Below are 21,728 nucleotides of genomic sequence, written 5' to 3'. Positions count from 1 at the left end.
TGCTGCCACTTCAGGTTTTATATACCAATTATTGATTTTAGGTTACAGTGTCAGAGAAAATGCTGTTCTGTTTTTAACGTGTGTGACCTCAGAGGTCTTAAACCACATACAACTATACAAGCCATACTTAGCAGTAGTTTAAGCAGTTAGTTATTATTATTATATTTCCCAAGAGATTATTGCTATTGCTGTCTGTAGGCTGTGATTTACAATAGGGTAATCAACTGAAAAGACTGCATTCAGTACAGTTTCTCAGATAGCAGAAAACCGAGCCAAGCAACACTTACAGATATCAAATGGACTTCAGTGATTTATTGCATGATGTATTACTCTGTTGAAGCCCACCCACCCAGCAGAGAAAAAGTGGTTTGTAATTGCGACACACACACTAAAATGAGGGAAATAATGGATTTCTGCAAATTCTAGTAATAGCTGTATCACCATCCTGGGGCGACTGAACTGTTTAGAAGTAATGCAGAATACCGCTTGACTGTTCTTGGTTAACAGAGCACAAAGTGAGTTGTCAGTTGTTTTTATTTTTCCTGGAACCTAACATCGTCTGTAAGGTTTCTTCCCCGAAGTGTTTCAGAATGAAAAAGCTATGTGCTCTTTTGTCTGGGTACATAAACCACGTACATTAGAGGCAATTTTAAGTTTTCTAGAAATAAATTATTGTTGGATTAATTTACTACCTTACATCTTCAGGAAAAAAAAAAAAAATTATGCAGTGAGTTTGAGCTTTATTCTTAATAGAAGGGATTTACTAAAGCTTTTTAATCTTAAGCTAGTTCATTTATACTTTGATATTTTTCATTATTAAGAAGTCATGGAGTCATTAAAGTTGGGAAAGACCACTAAGATCATCTAGTCTAACCACCAACCCATGCCCACTGACCATGTCCTGCAGTGCCACATCCACACAGTTCTTGAATACCTCCATGGACGGTGACTTCACCATCTCCTTGGGCAGCCTGTTCCACTGTCTCATCTCATCACTCTTTCAAAGAAGTTTTTCCAAATATCCAAACAGAACCTCCCCTGGCACAACTGAAGGCCGTTACTTTTCATCCTGTCACAATTACCTGGGAGAAGAGGGTCAACAGTCCCTCACCAAACCTCCTTTCAGGTAGCTGCAGAGAACAATAAGGTCTCTCTGGAGCCTCCTCTTGTCCAGACTAAGCAATTCCAGTTCCCTCAGCCCTTCCCTTTAAGACTTGTCCTCCAGACCCCTCTCAGCTTTGTTGCCCTTCTCTGGACACACTCCAATGCCTCAATGTCTTTCTTGTAGTGAGGGACCCAAAACTGAATGCAGAACTCAAGGTGCAGCCTCGCCAGTGCAGAGTCCTCTGCTTTGCACTTACTTCAGTCACCTTGTGCTGTAAGAGCTTTGAGACTTGCTGGTCTCCGTCAAAAAAGATGAAGGCATGTCTCCCTGCACACACCTGCTACTCTTATCTGTGGAAGACTATATGGAGCAATGCTATGGGGTTCTACAATGCTTCCAGAAGAGAAAATGGGAATATGGGACAGTGAAACAGCAGGGCTCCAAAATGAGCAGTGCCTCTCTAAATTGCACTTTGGTGATCTTCAGGATATGGGGCTAAGGCAGGGGAAAAGGCAGAGGCAGGGAGCTTTCAAGCACAGAACTACTGTACAGACTAGCAGGGAAGCAGCAAGGAAGGAGCCGAGGCAATCCTGCTCTCCCATCTGGAAAGGGATGGGAAGGGTGGAGGCAGCAGCCATGGCTGCTGGGGAAGCTGCTGCTCTCAGCTGTCTGCAGCACACGCCTTCCCTCTGGAAATGCTGCTGCCAGCATCGCTGCCCCACAAACTGCAGGCTGAAGCCATCCACGTCTGTAGTATGTAGCATACCCAGGTGATACTTTCTAGGCAGTGATATCTGTACATCAACAGATTGGTCACTGCTGTGACTGCTGGCTTTTTCACTTTACACGTGTGTCAGCAGTATTTGTCGAAACATATTTTCCCAATGTCTGAAATGGTATTTGTCATTGCTTGTCATTTTGAATGTCTTTCTTTAGTCTTCTCTGCAATTTAAATTCAGTTTCTTTCATTTATGTCCTGGAATTACTTTTAAATATAAATGCACGTCTCAATTTTCACTTCTTCTGAGGCTGACAATAATACATACTTCAAAAATAATCAGTAGCAGAGTAGCTCTTCGCTTATCCATATTTTCTGCTCTGTACAGCAATGCTGCTGTTGCGCAGTTCTCTCCCAGAAGCCACTGATGAGAGCAGCAGCCCAAAAACTATTCCCAAAAAGAACTTAGTTGGACTGATCAACACATTGGCTACTGGATCTTTTCTGTTCTCACTTTCCTGCTCAAACAAATACCTTTTAACTGCTGCACATAGTAAACTGCTGTTGATCAGTGTAAAATTGCATGGTTTCAGTGGCTGACTTTAAACGAATGCTGCACAGTGAGTGGAGTGCTGCACACCAAGAAAAGAGGGCCTGCAGCAAACAAAGTTAAAAACAAGGAGTGAGATGGGAATCCAGTAACCATGGCATGGCTAGAAAGCACTGAGGAGTCGATAACATTTTTGCCAAACCTAAGAGCCACGTTTACTTATGTGATGCCAATTCATCAAGACACTTAGGTTTTGAAAATGGATTGCATGAAGACCGTTCAGTAGAAATTAGCTGAGAAAAGTAACACTTTTGCATTCAGTGCAGGAGTGCCTGGAACACGTCTGACAGGGAGGGAGCCTGTGCTCCTAAACAGTCATTCTCAAAGAATGCTGAAAATATTTGTGGGAGAGAATAAGATGGTGAAATCTCATTTTCTAAGCTGGTGTCTGTTTACTTAAAGCAGAAGTGATCTTAGAGCAGTTCTGCATTTGCTTTTCATATTCATGTTAAGCTTATCTTATAAACTTATCTTCTATTAAAATAGCCATTATAAAACTCAAATGCAAAGAGAATGTGGCTTGGATGCCTACTGGCATGAAGGAAAATATCCTGTCCTATTATTTTTTGTTCTGTGATACAGTTTGCAGCATTATCTGGTATCCAGATCTTTGACAGATCTATTGTAAGCATGTCAAAGACTTTTCAAATTATTTTGTTGTTGTAAATATTAGATCACCAAAAACAAGGAATGAGTCCCACATACATTCACTGAACAATGTACCCCATTGTTAAGCTATTTTTCCTGTTTTAGAGTTGAGATTAAACTACTGTTATTTATTCTTTCAATGAGAAAACGTCTGTTCCAATAATTATCACTGCTATAGAAATGTGCATTGAAGATGCAGTTTAGACATTAACTAGTCCCCATGTGTGCTCCTTGTGCCCTCCAAGAAGGGACCTGCATAATGTCACGATGTCCATGATGGAACTTGGATGAAGTAAGGACTGCCCGCGTCCGCCCCAGCTTAGTTTCAGGAAATCATGATTGTTTCTGATGTCAGCAAGTACTTGTCAGCCCCCAGCAAGAGGCTGAGCTCTCCTTCCTTCTCCTTTCTCTGACCTTCAGTTGCTCTCACGTACTCTCCTGTTACTTCAGAGTGCAAAGGTCAGTGCCCTCATCTAGGAGGTCCTGCCTTGTTGAAGACTATCTGAGTGCCAGAATGCTGCTGGCAGAGGAATTCCTGCTATTATTGCATCCTTTCCTAAAAAGTTTGGGAAATGAGTACTTTTTCTGTACTGATTAGTAATAATAATGAACCAACTAGCAGAGGCAGAACAGTTGAGTTGGGAAGGAAGCACTCAAAAAATACCGAGTGTCACAACTAAGAGTTTCCTGGTGGTGTGGTTTGAGTCTATTATACATACTCATAAAGATATTTTAAATGACTTTGAGTCCACCTTTATGTATGCTGTCTGTTCTTCAACGAAGCTTCAATGTGAAGCTGTTCACATTGCTCTGTACCGTAAGCATTCATCCCAATAGCAGCACTTAGCTGGTATGTTAACTTGGATTTTTACAGGTGGGATGAGCTTCTTCATAGCCAAATGGAAAGCACATCTGCAAGGCAGGTCTTGGAAGCTGGAATGTCTTGGAACTTTTTCCTTTATTTAACTGGCTGTTTATTCTTCTGAGCCAGATCAGTACTTTATAAATAGAGTGGGAATGAAACCCTGTCTCTAAAGAAATTACATATAACTTGGACATTATGGTGCCGATCCATGTCCTTAAGGTCTTAAGTTACCTTGGCCACCAAACCAGATTGCTTACAAAATGGAAAAGTAACAAATGTAAGTATTTGTCAGAATTAAATCCACATGTTCATTCAAATCCGTGTGTCATCAACAACTTCCAGATGTAAATATCAATGGAGAGTTTGAAGGAACCTCAATCCTGCAGGCAGTCTCTGTCGTAATTCTCAAACCTAGCACCATTTCAGAGGTGACACACAGTAATACTTGGTCTTTTCAGGAAACAATGCTCGTTGCTTTCCTTAGAGCCAGGTATCCTGTAACCACATCTGAAGGCAGCATCCGAATATAGGCAAATTCTTCAATAGTACTAAATCTCAGCTTGCTCTGGGGATCTGTGTAATTTGCCTGGAAAAGAAACAGTGGAGAAGATAGTGTTCAGATAAAATCTCTAATCAAAATACTCTAATAAAACACATAATTATGAAACCAGAAATTACTGACTTTTTTTTTTAGTAACAGTGCTGCTATTCTAGCATGTGACCAAAAGTTTGTATGTTTTCTTCCTCGTCAAAATTTATGAGGAGTTAACTAACCCCTATAAAGTCACATTAGAAAAGCTTTAAACATCATAGAGGGCTGGAACAGTCTCATCCAAAACACTGCAAAAGAAATTCCCCAACTCTCCAAACTCACCCTAGCAACTCTGTGCCTTGTGCAGTCTCTCCCAAGGCAGCTCTCCAAACAATCAGGCTGCTGCCAGCAAATTGCCCAACAAAGAGGCTGAATTATGGGTGCTTGGATAGCTTTGGACTGATTTTTCTCTTCCTCCATACAACTTAGCTTTTAATTTACTTTAAAGTGGTTGCTAAAGCAAGAGAGTCTCAGCTTATGGTGCTGTGACTGAACTGATAAGAAATTTGAACTCCACTCTTTGCTTTGCTGGAGTCATCTGTTTTCAGGATAGAGCCTGGCCAGCTAGCCTTGGGCTCATATCCTCTGCTGCATTTGGGTCTCGAGTGCCTGGGAGCGGCGCCAACCTCATTCCATCCTCTCCCCTTCCCTGTCGCTACAGAAACCCTGAGCTCCTATGGACTCAGAGCAGCACAGGAGGCCGGGCTGGAGGATGGTAGGCTTGAAGGTACCCTCTCTCCACCTTCAGCATCCAAGACAGCAGCGACATGTTACCATTATATTCCAAAGTGCCAATGCCCCGCAAGTGTCCTGTGCTCCTTTCCTCAATGGGAGTTGGTGGTGAGGCACAGGCAGCTGAACTCTCTTGAGACGCTGCTAGTGAAGCCGAAAAGGCCAGGAAGGCACAAAGTGTTACAGTGTTACAGCACACAGCCTTCCACCAGTTTTAGGATGGAAAGGATACGTTGAGCGTGGAACAATTCAGGTAATCGTCTGGCCTGATAAGGCTTAGCAGAAAATGAGGTGTTATTTGTAGCATGTCTCGTTACAAAGAAATGCTATAAGGTTAATTAAACGTAGGCAGCTAGCAGGCAAGCCATCAATTCATTTCCAGACAAATGGCAAAGTTAGGACATTAGAAGTAAATTTATTCCTGGTGGTAACTTTATGGCTATAGCAGGTGTTAATTTACTTTTATTTCACATTTTAAATTTGGCCTTAGGTATCTAAAGAAAAGCTAAGCAAGCAGGCTGCTTCTCCAAAGTGCAAGACTCCGTAATAGACTGGCCAAACTGTATCTGTAATTTGTGTTGCACATCAACCAATGTTAAAATTATGGCATTCCTTCACCATTCTTATACTTCACACTGGGCTGCACTGATTGCACACGTTAACATGACGTATGCGTAGTTTGGCAACTAACGTACAGTGTCACTAACTTAACTTAGTGCTTCAGCAAAAACTACAAGGCAATAGCAAAGTGAAGAGGATTTTACAGAGACAGAACTCTGCTGTACTTTAAAGTTAAGTCAAAGACCACAAATATGTGCTCTTCAAATACAATAAATTATCTTGATCTGTTTCTATAGTAAAAAGGAAGAGATGTTCAAATATTTGAAGTTTTTAAAATCTGCTCTACATTGAATTACTGTGTTTTGCATGTTAATATATCTAAATACTCATCTTGCAACTTTGGAAATAGTAGTTTTATTTTGTAATGTCAATATAGTAGGTAATAGCTTTTGAGTTCTAGGCTGCTTTACAAAGATAAATTGGCTGCTCTGCTTAGACCAATGGTAAATTTAATTCCATTTGTGTTACACAGAGAAAGAGAAGAGAATCAATAGCATTTAATTGTGGCAGTTAATATAACTGCAGATGTACTGATGAGAGTATTTTAATGCACTTCTCTTTTTTTTGTACCTGCTAGACCATTTAATTCTTTCCTAAATGAGTAATGCTAAGGAATTTATTTTACTTTTTTTTTTTTTTCTTTCTCCACGGGGAATCCAACATTCCCATACAAAATACAATCTTATACAAAGGCTTTCAGATTTTAAATAGAAAATATCAGGACATTCTTCTTATACTAGATTTCTAAGATATTCTATTACTCCACATATCTTCTTAGTAGAAATCTTCAAAATAAATTTAGTGCTTCTTAGGCAACATTTCTGGCTCAGCAATTTAGAGGACACACTGTCTCAGTTATCTTTCTCAACACAAAAGCCTTTTTTTAAACATGGTATTTTTTACCAGAGTCTGGGGTAACCTCACAAGCTGCATAAAATAGAAAATGAGCCACACTGCGATTCGAGGGTGGAATTTTTTTTTTTTTTTAAGTGGAAAGGCCAGAGGAAAAAAAAAAAAACACAAAACCAGCACTGAATGGAATCTTACAGAATGGAGATTATTTACACTAAGTTCAATAGTTAATATAGAACAATGTGTAGATCACTGACTGAAAGCAAAAGCTAGTAAAGGAAAGTTGGGGAGTAGAAGTCTGCTTCCAGTGGCCAGCCTGCCCCTTAGCTGTCAGGGACACTCTTCACTTACACCTGCACCCTCATCTTGCTGTAGCTGTGATGACTGACTGGCTTTGCAACCCATCAAAGGCTGGTGCTGGGAAGAATTGGTTGGTTCTTTGGACATGGGGCAGACAAGGATTCAATCCTTTATGCCTTCTGCCCCATTTAAGCCCAGCAGAGGTGCTGTTGCAGTTTCAACAGCACCTGTTGTGAATGCCACTTGCAAAGCAATGCTGAGAGCAGAGGAAAAAGAGGGAGATCTTGTTTTCCCATTTCCTTTTGAACAGTGGGTTACAGCCTCAATCCAAGCAACTCATTTCCCTTCCAAATCATGTTTGGAGGCAGAGCTGAGAACATGCCACCTCCTAGGAGGCTTTTCTAAATGTGTTACTTGAAAAAGTCAAAGATGATAGATGTTGTCAAATCAAAAACTCAAATGTTAGGATGTGAAGGATTACTGTTGGCTCTACAGCTGTTCTTTGGTCCCCTGTGCTGTGAATCCACTCTCAGGCAGCCCTCAATTAAGTGCTCACCCATTGTTTTCCCAACAGGGACTTTTATCTAATTCGGTACACAGAATGCAAGGTGCCCACTCAGTAAGAATGCGTTTAATCCTTTGTTTTATCTGCACCATACAGTGAATATTGCCAGCTGATGCACATCGCTCAAATCTCACCCTGAAGGTGGAACTGTTAACTTTATAAGGAGCTTTATAGTGTTAACATACATCAACATACCATTTACAGGCATCCCTATGAGGTAACATCATCTCTGTGAGGTGGGATAGTGCCCTAGTAGGGATTCAGCTGAGGGAAGGGACCCAGAGAGTCTGTATAAGGCTATTTGAAGTTACAAAGTTCTTGTAGTTGTAGTTATTTAGTGTAACCATTACTTAGTACTTTCTATAGTCTAAACTGCAACCTTCCTATTCTTTTCTGTTGTAGTAAATGCATAGGCTTCTGCGTAATCAATCACTGAAAAGATGTAAACCTGAGTATTGGCAAAGTGAAAAGTTACTGTTATTAACACCTGTTTTAAGTAAAACAGGAACAGTATCAGCAGCAGATACAAAACGTTTGTTGGGCAAAATTCAGGGACTTGACTCATGTTTTGTACCAACAGACTCTTTTAACAATTCAGGTGCCAAACTGCAACTGCCTTGACTTTTTGGAGCACGTGCAAACCATAATTAAACCATAATTAAGGTCAAGTTAAGGTTTTTGTTTTGTTTTTAAACAACAAAAGCGTGTGAAGGAGCCTATCTGTGACACACAAGCAACCTATCTGCAAAACTCCAAGTTCCAGCACTGCAGCGTGGGGCTATTCAAAATGCTTGAAAATCCATGCCCATGTGTTTGAAAGGAAGTTAGTGAGTAATGCTAACATTTTTTTTCAACCTGTGAAGACCGATAACATTTTGCATAATCTTGTTCTTGGGAGGTTGCTTAACCATCTTTCTGATACTTTCCCAAAAAGCTACAGTGAAAAAAACAAGACTCAGGAAAACACTGAGCATGGAAAGCTTCAGAGTGTGTGCTTAAAGCTTGGCAAAATTGAAGTCATGGAGAATATGGGGTGCCAGCTTTCATTGTAACAAAGCAGAGTTGAGAGGGATGGGGACCAGTGCAGACTCCACAGCTGGGAAGTGGTGTGAAAGGAGCCAGCTGGCAGCGCGAGGTATTTAAGCTGCCCTGGCATCTCTTAAGATCCTGAGGACTTGGAGATGCTGGGATAGTATTTGGGGTTTGGCCCTAAATCACAGGACAATTATTAAGCGCAAGACTGAACAGCAGCCTCAGCATGTATGTTTCTTGCAGAGGCATGTACCAGTTTATTTAATTGTCGAAAGTTAAATGCCAATTTTGAAGAGAAAAAAATACAATACTTACTGGAAGTCCTGAAATGTCTGAATATTTCTTTGCAGGCTTAAAGGATGGAGGAGCGTCAATACTAAAGTCTAGGGGGAAACAAAAGGATAAGTTCAGTATACTACACACATTTTAAAAAGAAAACCCAGAATGTGAAGAGAGAACAAATATTTAAAACAGTGGGTTTGATTTGAGCTATCTGTTAAAGCAGCAAAGAACCGTGAAGCAGAATCAACTCTGAAAACATTCAGCCTGGTAGTGCTGTAAGGAACAGCCTGATTCTGCTCACTTCAGTAATGCAAGAGTTCAGTAAACAGAACTCCATTCTGTTCCATTTTTCTTTTTTTCTGCAGAAGGAAATGCAATACAGCTATTTAAAGTGTGCTGATTTCCTCCAAGTCTGAACGAATTCCCTTGCAGTCAGTTGCAGAGAATAGCAGATAGCCATTACTGCACACATGCTATATGTTAAGACCATGAAACACTGCTCAAGATTGTAGCTCTGAAATGCTGTAATCCAGAAAAGCAACGTAATCTTTTAAATCAGCTAAATCTTTAAGCATGTACCACTTTAAGCCCAGTCAATGACCTAGAAAATTGTCTGAATGTTTAAATTAACTGATGGAAATTGCTGTTCTCTGATGCCCTTTAGATACCTAGTCTCATTCATTTATGAGATATGAGTGTTTAAGATATGACTGGCATGGCTAAGTAGTTAAATTGCTGATTTTCAATGTTTACAAAACTATCTGGTACCCGGCTCATTTCTCTACTCCTTACTGAACTCCTTTGCAACTCATTTGGCTGCTGTGATAAATTGAAACTCTCCATCCATGTCAAATCATAGTCCTATAATCCAAAAGATATTAATTGTACGGACAGCTGTTCTTAAATATGCAAGTGAATTTCTTTTGCCACCCTCTTAAAAAAGCCCTTAAATTTACTGTTGCAAATAACAGCTAATAGAAATCAGCAGTCTGTGGGCTACAATAGGCAGGCACACACAGTAGCCTACACTCTTCTGTAACAGCTGCATCTAAAACACTTTAAAAAATGGCAAGTTATGACAACATGTATATGCACCTGCCCAATTCAGAGATGCCTCTAGTTGCTTGAATGAAATCTGAGGAATGAATTCTACCTCCAGTTAAATTCAATAATATCATACTTTACAACTTGCCTTGAAGTACATTGAGATTAAAAGTAGTGCTTTAGTTCTGCTCCTGTGGTTTTACGCAAGCTGGCTGTAATCTGGAGTGCTAATAGTGTTGTCTGAACTGTGCTGAACTAAGTAGGGGATGTAGGACTTAAGTCTTCCAAGAATCTGGGTAAGGAGCTGGATAGAAAGCTTGGGCTGAGGACTCTGCTACCATGTGTATGTGGCTAGCAGAATCTCACTTGATAATAGTTTCAACAGAGCTAATGAAGCAGCAGCTACTGGTGTGCAGATATACCTTCATGAGACATGCAGGCAGCTCCTCAGCAGAGAAGAGGTGACAAAAACGCAATGGGAACAAGAAGTTTCTAACCTGGCTCTGATAAATGCACTTCTCACATAGAACTCATTCCCGAGATGTATCCAAACTTCTTCACAACACTCCAAATCATTTTTGTCACCTTACTTTTCCCTTGGCCCTTGTGTGATCAGGCTAGTCTGAAATGGACCCCATTCAAGCAGGATACTGCATTCACTGATGAAACAGCTCAGGTTCACTTTTTACAAAGTTATTTGTCTGGATTTTATTATTTATAAATACAAGCAAAGCGTCTAAGCAGCTTACAGCTAGGATCATTTAGTTGCCATGGCAATGCCCTTTCAGAAGCAAGAATTTGTTTTAGGTTCTTCCAAGTTCTGTTCTTCTTGCCAGCTGCTGCTCCACCAATGCTGGAGTGCTAGAATTAAAAATATGACGTTCAGAGAAAAAATACAGAATACCATTTCAGAGCATGATACTTCTACTTCATAGTCTTTTAGATACATCTCACCTTGTAACGAACCATTTGTTATCCTCACTTATTTCATCAGCAGACTAATATACTGTACCCTTTAATCTTAGTTGCAAGAAAAACAAAGACTTTTTGGACCTTGTCAAAGCGCTACTATATGTTTAGGATTAACTGAGGGAAATGAAAATCTGCTTTTTACAGGGAAAGAGAAAATGAATGTGGTTAGGTTTAGCCTGAGATTACAGGATTCTGTATGCAATTCCCATCACACTAGAACGCATACTATGAACTTGTGTCTGAAATTGTGATTACACGGCTAAATTGTCTCTCCCTTTCTTATGGCACAGTACAGGTGCAGCTCCAGCTCGTTTGAGTAATCCGCGACTGTAGAAAACATAACTGAGCTTGCAAAATGTAATGAATGATATGAGAAGCTTTTTGGAAATTTTATTTTTCTTTCAAATGATAGAGGGATAGAAAAGGAGTAATAAATGGAATACTGGCTGCTGAGGCAATTTTGCATTTTGAAAGCTATGCTCGCAGAAGGCTTGCTGCTGGTGCTATAGTGCTGGTTTCGCTTACTAAATGGAATGCGAAGTAATTTATTTATGCTCCTCCAGAGACAGAAGATGCACAATATACTGTACTTTTTCTAAATGATCAAAGGACACAGATTTACAGCTTTATTTCAGAACAGAAACTGTTCTCAGAAGTGGGGAGTTGTAGTTATCGCAGTTAATAATTACTACCTGCCACCTCAGTCTCATCAAAACTCAGCAAAGTTCTTTCTGCTAATGCACTTCTGCTGTGATTAGTTTATAAATTAGGCTGCTGAACTGCTGAGAATGATAGCAGAAAGGATTCAATGAGAAAGCTGTTTTCCATAGATGTAAGATATATTCAGAAAAAATGTTCATGAGCTGTTGATGTATCTGTTTTGGCAATGCACATCTACTACAGAAAGTACATGCAAACGTTGCTCTGAGAGTAACACCTTAGTAGCAGCCACTGAAAACAGGCTGCTGCAATATGAGATGGAAACAGATATACCAGCACGTTCCTAGTACAAATTCATTACATGAATTTTCCCCCCAAATCATTGCACAGCCATTATTTTTCACCCAACCTCAGCAGGCCACAAAGTTTTGCTACTGGTTTGAGTCTCTCATCCATAATGAAAAGAAAAAGGAAGCATTGTCCTCTGAAAAGTTAACCAGAAGTTCAATGCTTACAGAGTAATCTCTATCATGTTTCTGCGTAACACCTGTTTAGAGGTATGGGTGAGGCCAATAAAAAGCAAGCACGTTAAGAGATGGATGATGTTTGACTTGTTTTCTTTTGTTTAAGGTAAATTGGGCTGGAAGAAAATAATCCAAATTGTCGTTAACAGTTCATACAGACAAAAGGACAGTTAAACCTCAATACATTTCTTCTCAAATTATTGACTGTATTCAGGATGATGACATTTTATTATAACTGCCTATCAGTGTCGAAGCAGTTGTTAAAGGCCCCGTACATTCACTACAATTTCAAGCACGCAAACTTCTGCATTGCCTCCTCGGAAATGGGGATGTCCCTCTAAGAATTGAAGGCTCAGCATGCCTTAAGGCAATTTAAATCCTATAGGGAAGCTATGTGGAGTGCCTCTGGGCACAAATGGAGCTTTTCCACTAAACCCAGTTTCCCAGAGATGCTCACTGGAGAATGAGCATGAATCAAGAACGCAGTTGTTTCCTTGACTGCTCTTCTTGTGATGGAAGTCTGTAAAGCAGGCACATAGCAACTTGCAAGTCAGAGATGAATTTTACACCCCCTGCCAAAGCCTTGCTTAGTGAGCAGTGTGAAGCCTGATTACTCAGGTTTTATGCTGAGGATATTGCCTCTTATTCATACAAAATTAAATCTGGGATAAAATCCTACTTTCTAAGTACTGGCTTAAAACCAGCAGTCTGAGAAGTTTGCTTGCCTAGAAAGCATTAGTACATTGTGCCAGTGAGTTGGCCCTGGCAGAGCAAGATATTAAAAACAAACCCAGCAGTGATAGCATGACTAGCTCTAGCCTTCCTTCGACTTCTCCCCAATTTCAATCTCACATTGTTTTAGCAGGCTGTATTTCATCAGCTGTCAGGGTTCACACGATTTCTGAACGCTGGAAGACAAGGCTTCTGGGGAGCACACAACATTTGCTTCTAAATCTAGCAATTACTGCAGGCGCAGACACCACAGGTCTGTCACAGTTTCAGGGAATAGGAGAGGAGCAAAATGCCAGCCACTAATGACTAGGTGGCTGAGTTTCAGTTCAATTATTTTGCAGCTTCCCCAGGTTAGGATCTATGAGGTGGGATTTCTACATGTACAGTGGTATAAATAGTGCCTTCTAGTTCTGCTAATTTGTGAGATACTGCACTGTAAGACTTCCTCACCTACCTTAATCTAGCAAGTTCTGTTCCAGAACTTAATACAGTAGTTCTCCCTCTGAAAGATTGCCACTTTCATGTTCTAATATGATATGTACTTCAGACCATAACGTGCCGTGGACTTGAGGTGAGTTACTAAAGAATTGCCCATCTTTTATTTGGCTGTAAAGCTGACTTTCTTAATATTTACATTAGCAATGTGGTTAAACAGAAATCTAGGCAGGGTTTTATTTGAAGAGTTTAGAATTTCAGACTGTTTGTATACTTACAATGAAGTTTGGATCTTTAAATGGTAACGGCTTGACGGCTGTTTCCACTGATCCTGTGCTGGAGTCTGTGTTCAGAAATTTATTTTCATTCATGACCTCTCCACCTGCACTCTGAAAAAAGAACTCAGGCTTACTGCTTGTTACTGCAAGCAAGTTCAACCAAAGGCTGCACATCTGCTTTATTACCAACCTGTTGCTGTTCAGCCTGTTTCTTTTGAATCTTTTAAAGATGCTGCATGGCAATGACAGCAGTGGGGATGTATGACACAGCAGTTGTAGAGTACTTTACAGTGACATATAAAGAGGAGAAAAGGAATAGAGTGGCTGAAGGCTACTGACTAAAAACAGCATTGGTTTGATTTCAGTATTAATGAAAGCCATCTCTATGAAGTGCAAGACCGAAATGTGAAACCAGAAATAGCCCAAGTGTGTGCTGGATGTATCAGAGTGTTCGGTATTAAAGCACTGGTAGTAACAAAGATTATAACATTTATAAAGAGTTGTTTCTTTTCAAGATTCTAAAGAATAACTGAGGAATCAGTTTATTCTGCATCCTTGACTTCGGTCATGCTTGAGCAAGGATTGAAGGGAAAAAAAAAAGATTTTATTATATGTATTATTTTTATAAGCAAACCTCCCAAAAGCTACATGGATACTGGTAGGTGTTCTCTAGGCTATTCTCTATTGCTTATTTATTCAGCAGGAAGAGCAGTGGGAGAATGTGTGTGATTGGAAAGCTAAGAAAGTTGTGTGACAGTCCAACCGATTTCTGATATTTCTACATGGCTGATTCTGTGCTGTTCTTTTATGAGCACCCTACAAGTCTATGCTAACCAGAACGTGCTCACTCTACATACTTAAATGTGCTAGTGAAATCCTGATCTGTATTGAAGCCAATGAGAATTCTGCCACAGAGTCAGTAGTTCAACCAATACGATTTCATACTTTGATTCTTTTTTCTTAACGAACAAAAAGCTTCACTAAAAGCTAAATCAAGATTTACTGAACGGATGTTTAAAATGTTTCTCTGCCTTTAGATAGATAATACTTAAAACAAAAAAAGTTTTTCCATGAAAATCTGCGCTGCAAAACTTTCTGTGTTAATACATGCTCTTAAGTAGGAGAAAAAAAAAGGATCATTATTATTAGCGAATATGGGAGTATCATTAGAATTTGGGACTACACAGCAAGGTCCTCGAGCCAGCACAGAATCACAGAATGGCTTGGCTTGGAAGGGACCTCAAGGATCATCAAGTTCCAACCTCCCCCATCACAGGCAGGGTTGCCAGCTGCTAGATCAAGTACTAGATCAGACAGCCCAGGACCCCATCCAACTGGCCTTAAACACCTCCAGGGACAGGGCACTATTCTCTCTCAGTAAAAGAACTTCCCCTTGAAATCTCATCTAAATCTCCCCTCGTTTAATTTAAAACCATTCCCCCTTGTCCTATCACTATCTACCCGTGTAAAAAGTTGATTTCCCTCATGTTTATCAACTCCTTTATAAATTAAGCATGTCCTTCTCCATGTGGTTACAAAGGAAGTGTTTGTATTCATAACTACACGCATAAGTAATTACAGGATTAGGAACTATGCGAACTGAACTCTAGTTTGGGGAAATACATCAGTTACTCAACATACTGTAATACAGCAAAGAGAGCTCTTACATATTCAAAGAAAAGAAGCTGTCAGGTAAAATGGTCATGTATCTAACATCTTATTAAAATAAAATATACGAATAGGAATGACCTGTTTTCAAAACCACAGCTGGTACTTTGTAAGCCCACGCTGCAAGGGATACTGTCATAGTAACAGCAGGGAAGGAACACTGAAGCCTGTAGCAAAATCTGATTCTTCCCTTGCTGAGGACAATATCAAAAGGCAATGACTGTCACAGAAACAAAAGAAATGCAAACAGATGTTTATAAACTGTGTTACGTGAATGAGCAGAGAAAATACTGTCTTACTCAATCCTGAATAGAGTGACTTTATACAACATGTTGCTAGACTTCCGTGTTCTTGCAAATGCACGCTTCCAGCACTTTGGATTTCAGCAGTGAATGTTACTTTACTGTTAATCTTGAGAAAGACAAGGCTTGCTATACAAGATTATTTTTGATGAATAAATTACCTCTGATACTGTTCATCAGCAGTATAAATTCTGTAACTGGAGGAATGAGCGCTCACAGCTGCTCTTCAAAGCCTTTTTTCCTTTAACTTGGTATCATTTGGTCTGTCTTAAATCCAATCCTGCAGTTTCTAATTAATTACTTCATTACTTCTGCCACTTCGGTGATCTACTCCTAAATATTCCACTGTTTATGAAACAGGTTTCAAGCAGCATTTGAACAATGTCTCATAACAACATCTAGCATTTTAGACAGAGTAAACAGAAATGGATAAACAGTAAGGGGCAGGAAGCGTCCTTGTACACTCAGTGCTTAATTTCTGTGTACATACTACACTTGTGTCCTCACTGGGTTGTTCTCTGTGGGTTCAGTGCTAATCTTGCTGGCATGCTGGGCAGAAAAGCAAGGAACTGTTCCTGGCAGAACAACTCACAAATGTAAATTTGACATGTAGTTTCTTTTCCAGACCACCTCCTGAGGGATTTCAGGTATTAGTGCCACTAAGAGTCAGGATAACTGATGCTGAGGTTGTGAATTTTGCTTGTGCACAATGGCAGAGGCAGCAGGTTCTGGAGCAGCAGGTGCTGCTTTCCTGGCCCCATGAGCACCCACGTCATCACCTGGTCCCACTGGGGCAGAAGCAGAGCAGTAGCTTTGGGATCTCTCCTAAACAACTGGAAAGCAGTGGTTCTCTCTCCAGTTCCTCTCCTAGGTAAAGGGGCAGGCTGGTGTGCAGGACTGCACAGCAGTCTGGAATTGACAGCACAATTTGGGAGCCCTGTACAGACTGGAAAGCAAATAAGATTGAGTACTGTGATCCCAGTTAAAACGCAGGGAACTGAGATAAAAGACATACTGTAGAGGCATGCCAGTTCACTCAGTCAGCATTGCTTGCATGAAGACTCTGATTTATAGCAGTAGCACTATGGAGGGTTGATACTCAGCAAATGTGCTTTTCTTTCTGGAAGAGAATTAAAGAGTTCAACAGGAGCACTGCTTCCAGAACAACGTACTGCTGCACACAGCTCCAGTGCAGCCTGCAGCTTCCCAGCTGATACTTTCAGCAGGTTTTCAGCCCTGAACTGGAAGTGTCTGAACAACCTACAAATTGTTGTCCAGCCTGTTTTAAAATGTTGGGATGCAAAGCTTAAGAAACATGATTTATTGTTTCAGGTTTTCGGTGCATTTTTTTTAAAGCTTTTACAATGCCAAGTGAATTTTAACCAGTGCAGATCTACCACTGCAGACCTTTATACTGCAAAACCCATCCTTTGTGAAAGTAAATAACACACTGACAAATGCAATACATTATTTAGGGCCTGAAAGAAGATTCCTCAGTGAACAATTACTGTGAAGTAAATGTAATCTTTAACATAAGTTGAGCAAAACTCTCTCAGCTGTGCTTGTTTGCGTGGTCATTTTGTTTGTAAGATACCATTCATTCTTCACTGTCATATGTTAGGGAAAAAAAAACAGGAATGAATTCAGATTCCCTTTGTATCCTATCAAAGGATCACTGTCTCATCAGCGCAGTGAGGAAGTGCATGTCAGTGGGGAACACGTACTGCTCAATGTGTGCTGTAACCCTCAGTCATGTGTGGGGGAACTTCCCCTTCCTGTGAAACTCACAGCTGTTCTTCAGCACATTTTCACTACCCGGCCAGCTACCCTCTGCCCTACAGTAATCCCAAATGCTTTGCAGTGAGGCTGGAAAGAAAGCACAACCGTGGGCTAAAACTCTTCATAGCGGTTTTAAACTTTCTCTTTAACTGAAAAAAAAAGTGAAGGTGTGATTGTAGTACAGCTGTGATTGTAATACAACACTTACATTAGTTTACTCCAAATTAACAATAAAAAATGCCAGTCACCGCATTCAGTCATTCATGCCTTCTCATCGACCCTTCCCCTGACTGTCAGTCTCCATGGGCGTCCCTGCTGCCACCTTTTCCCAAGTCCCATTGGATATCAAGAAAAAACTTCTTTACAGAAAGGGTTGTTAAGCTCTGGAATAGGCTCCCCATGAGCTGGTTGAGTCACCCAGATATGTTTAAAAACCATTTGGATGTGGTGCTTGGGGACATGATTTAGTGGAGGGTTGTTAGAGTTACGGTGGTATGGTGAGGTTGTGGCTGGACTTGATCATCTTGAAGGTCTTTTCCAACCTGAGCAATTCCATGATTCTATGTCACCTCCCTCTGGTCTCCTCTGCCTCCGCTTTAGCGTGTCCTCATTAGCCAGGCACAGAGCAACCTCAACTGGAATTGCATGCTTTGAAAGGTGGTAGGCAGCAGGTCAAAGACTTCTTATGGGACCACTTGTACAGTTTTATTCCTCCAATAAAATTGTGTTTATGTGCTTTAGCTGAATTTTAACCACAACCACAGCATGACAGGTTGGCAGCATATTTCACTATTAATAGATGTTACCCTTCTGGGATAGAGTGGAGCAATAGTGGGAAGTGTTCCTTCTGTTGCAATTCTTTTCCTAAGACTATCTATCAAGTTTTCAGTGCATGCCAGCTGGGTGGGATGCAGTTCTCTCTCCCTTCCATTACAGATGAGGACTGGATGATGGCCACTCGCTGAGGCTCAGGGCTTTGTGTCGCTATGAGACAGCAAAGGGTCTAGAAAGGAAAGACTTGAGGCAAACACTCAAGTCCTACATGTTTGTCTGGAGAACAGACCTGAGTTAAGCTTTCCTACCTTAGCACTGATTTCTTTTGAGTAAAGCCAAACCCCAGGAATGAGTCTAGCTTGGACCCTACTGCATATGCTGGGAGAAAACTCACACTGGGAGGCTGCCTATTCGTATGCTAGTTTCAATCTTAGGTTTTGGTAGATCTGTTAATTTTTTTTCAATATATTCTGTTCCAAATTCCCTACCGCAGATGTATTGGTTTTCACATGATTTCCAAAGCGTGCTCCATCTGTCTGGTTTTAGTTAGGGAGAGCACAAGCAGAACTTGTAGACCGTGGACGCCGAATTCTTTGTTTTGGCTATTTCCAGGTGGAATCAGCACCATGGGATTTGGGATGGGTGTCTGATGAGTCTGAATATCAGGTAGAATGAGCTTATTATGAAAGTGCTTGTCTGAACCTTCTTTTTCTTTCTTTTTTCTTTCTTTTTTTTCCCCAAAGATGAAAACTGTATAACAGAATATATAAGAAACATATAAGATATGAAACATGAGAACCAAATTTTGAAGACCCCAACATGTGTATTTCTGGTATCCTATCACTGCATACCACGCATGTCATGCCATAGAAAGAAACAGGATTTGCACATACTGAAGGTACAATATGATCTTCTGTGGCCATTTTTGCTACATGTCACAGTTTCACGCAGCAAAATTTAAAAATAGAATTTTAAAATAGAAAGTAAACTGTACAACGTGTTGGCAAAACAAAACTTAAGTGCATAAATAAATCCTGTAAGAACCAGAAGGGGAGTCTCTAGTTGAAGGAAGGAAAACCAGTATGGTAAATGTTGATTATCTGTCTTCTGCAAATCATTCTTTAGTTAGTTTTAACAGTACAATGGGTTGAGCAATTGAAGTTGTCTCTGTAGTTTTCTGCTTTGGTTTTACGCTGAAATCCATTTTCTCTATATTCACCATTTCTAATTCTCTGGCGCTGTCTTACAGTGATGTCTAGGGGGCTGTAGGTCACTACTGGAAAACAGTGATAAGAGCAGCCTGGTTTTAAACGAAGCACTCAAACTCGTTGATAATAGTGCCCCAAGCACCTAGTTCGGGTTGCTGAGGAACTCACTTATCTCCAACATTTGTATGTGAAGCTCAAGAAATTGTTAAAGTGATTTTTGCTTAGTTACTTTTGGCAGCTGACTTTCATAATCATAATACTGCAAAGAGATTCTTTGTTTCATTGACAGAGTTGCATTAACTCTGCCTCAATACTACTATCTGTCTATTTATTATTATTATTATTTGGTAATAGGTTACTTTAACAGCAGCAATATTCAACTTGTAGAACAACTGACTGAACTGGAAGCTTTGGTTAAGTTCTGCGACATCCTGATGAAACTGTGGCATGCAGCCAGGGAAGAAAATGGTAATTTCTAGAAGAAATAGATAATACCTGTATTTTCCCTAGCAAGCAATTACAGTGAGTGATCATGCCATGCAGAAAAAGTGCAGAGATGTCACCAGATCACAGCAGCAGTGATAGAAGCAGACTTTCCAAAACTGGGAGAAGATTTTGAATGTCAGCTATTTAATAGAATCCCAGCTGACACTGCACCTAATGGAACACTGAAATGAAGCCTGATAGAATTTCCCTTGCCTTTTCTGTGGTACATGGTAGTGTTTTAGGAACATTCTCCCTTCAGAATGATGAAACGATTTAATCTGCTTATTTTGGGGCAGGACAAAAAAGATTTCAGCTCGGAACTCTTTGAATGCCAGAAGGGAAAAAGTCTTGTGTATTCACAGCAGATTTTGTTCCCTGTACTGTAGGATACTGAGAACCTCAATTTGCTAAACACAAGAGAACTACAGTGCAGGTCGATGTTCTTGATTTCAGCTGGCTATTAGAGCGGGCACTGTGTTCAGTCACACACACAGTGTAGTTTGGGAGAAAATCCACTGAAGTCAGTGAGTTTCATTGATGCCAACTCTTCCTAGTGGAAAAGACAAGGCTCCTGGTGCAGGTTTCTACCACTAGAAATCAAAAGGAAAGCCCTAAAGGCCTGACAACAAAACCATTTTTGTTTAAATTAGCATACTTTAAAGTAGATTTCGGAATGGTTATTATTAATAGTTTACAATTCCAAGTGTATATGACCACACGACCCCCAGGTCCCCGTCCAGCAGCTTATCTGTGTGTGCCACAAAACCTGCCCACTGGAAGGCAGCACTTCTTCCCTTCTAACTTGCTGAGTATTTGCACTGAACATCAAGAGTTAACGAACGATGCAAATTAATTCCAAACATACAGCTAAAATGCAGAAATAATTCACCCCGTTTGGTGTATGAAAAGGGGACTGGGGGTGTGGGAGTGGGACATGGAAAAAGATTCAGCTGCACGCTAAATCAATAAAGATGCTAAATAAAGACATACACACCGTCCAGAAAGCAATCTTCACGTTATGCTTCCGCACTGCAGTTTGGAGATGAGTTAAAACATCTTATGTTCCAACTGCCTTAGAAAGGCTGGATAAAATTTTACTCATGTGCTAAAAGATTGGACTGTCACAAGGTGATGGATGGCTTTTCTATGTTCTCTGTAGGGCATTTCAATACCATAGACTCCAAGTGCTCTTGATTAAAAGGCGACATTCCCATTTAGGGTCCCGTCACTGCCTGAGCTTCAAACCATTATCATTCACCTGCACCGGTGCTCCCAGTGACAAAATACTTACCAAAATGTATAAAATACTAATTACTTTAGTCACTTTGATAGAGGTATAAAACACCCCGAAGCAAAGCTCTATTACATTGTGTGAGGGATTGAATGCAGAATTAAAAATGCAGCCAAAGGGAGGGTAAGATTTTAATTACATTCCTACCTCTCAAACATTGCTCGGAAAAATAGAAGAAAAAGGCCTAGCAATATTGTGACACAAGAGCTGCCTTTTACTGGTACTGCTCACTTAAGAAAAAAAATATCCAGGAAAACTCTTCAACTTTACTGAACTTTCAATCATTGACTAACAGTCTTCAATAAAAGCTTTGATTTCTCCTCAAGAGATTTCAGATGCCAAACATATTTTTCCATTTTAAAACTTCCAAACTTGGACAAAGTTTTCTAACTCACAGATATTTTAAGGTAAAAAGAATATTACTATTTTCTATGGGGAAAAGCCTCAAATAAAATGTAATTGGGACACAACTGTGAATAGCTGCACACTATCCCAGAAAAGCGTGGTTTAATTTGCATTTGCCACAAAGCTCCCTTAGGCTTAAGTAATTGCAAAGGAACTCTCACTTTCAGATTTCACGTTGTGGACTCCAACTATTCCTTGTTTATAATGTTTGACAGTTTTCTTTATTTCTTTATTCTTTATACTTGAAA

General features: G+C 40.2%; 1 protein-coding gene across 1 annotated transcript in view; it reads right to left on the bottom strand.

Annotated features, from left to right (window-relative positions):
- Positions 1–518: 518 nt before the first annotated feature.
- Positions 519–21,728, bottom strand: part of INO80C (INO80 complex subunit C) — a 32,958-nt gene continuing 11,748 nt past the window's right edge. Inside the window, exons 2-5 of the mRNA XM_052704381.1 lie at positions 13,568–13,678; positions 10,716–10,827; positions 8,956–9,023; positions 519–4,532 (exon numbers count right to left, since the gene is read on the bottom strand). Coding sequence (XP_052560341.1) covers positions 4,401–4,532; positions 8,956–9,023; positions 10,716–10,827; positions 13,568–13,678 — 423 coding nt within the window. The 3' untranslated portion in view covers positions 519–4,400. The remainder of the gene's footprint in view (positions 4,533–8,955; positions 9,024–10,715; positions 10,828–13,567; positions 13,679–21,728) is intronic.

The sequence above is a fragment of the Tympanuchus pallidicinctus genome, unplaced genomic scaffold (genome assembly GCF_026119805.1).
Source record: "Tympanuchus pallidicinctus isolate F22 unplaced genomic scaffold, pur_lepc_1.0 scaffold5, whole genome shotgun sequence".
NCBI classification, from domain to species: domain Eukaryota; kingdom Metazoa; phylum Chordata; class Aves; order Galliformes; family Phasianidae; genus Tympanuchus; species Tympanuchus pallidicinctus.
This window is presented reverse-complemented; position numbering and strand designations above follow the sequence as displayed.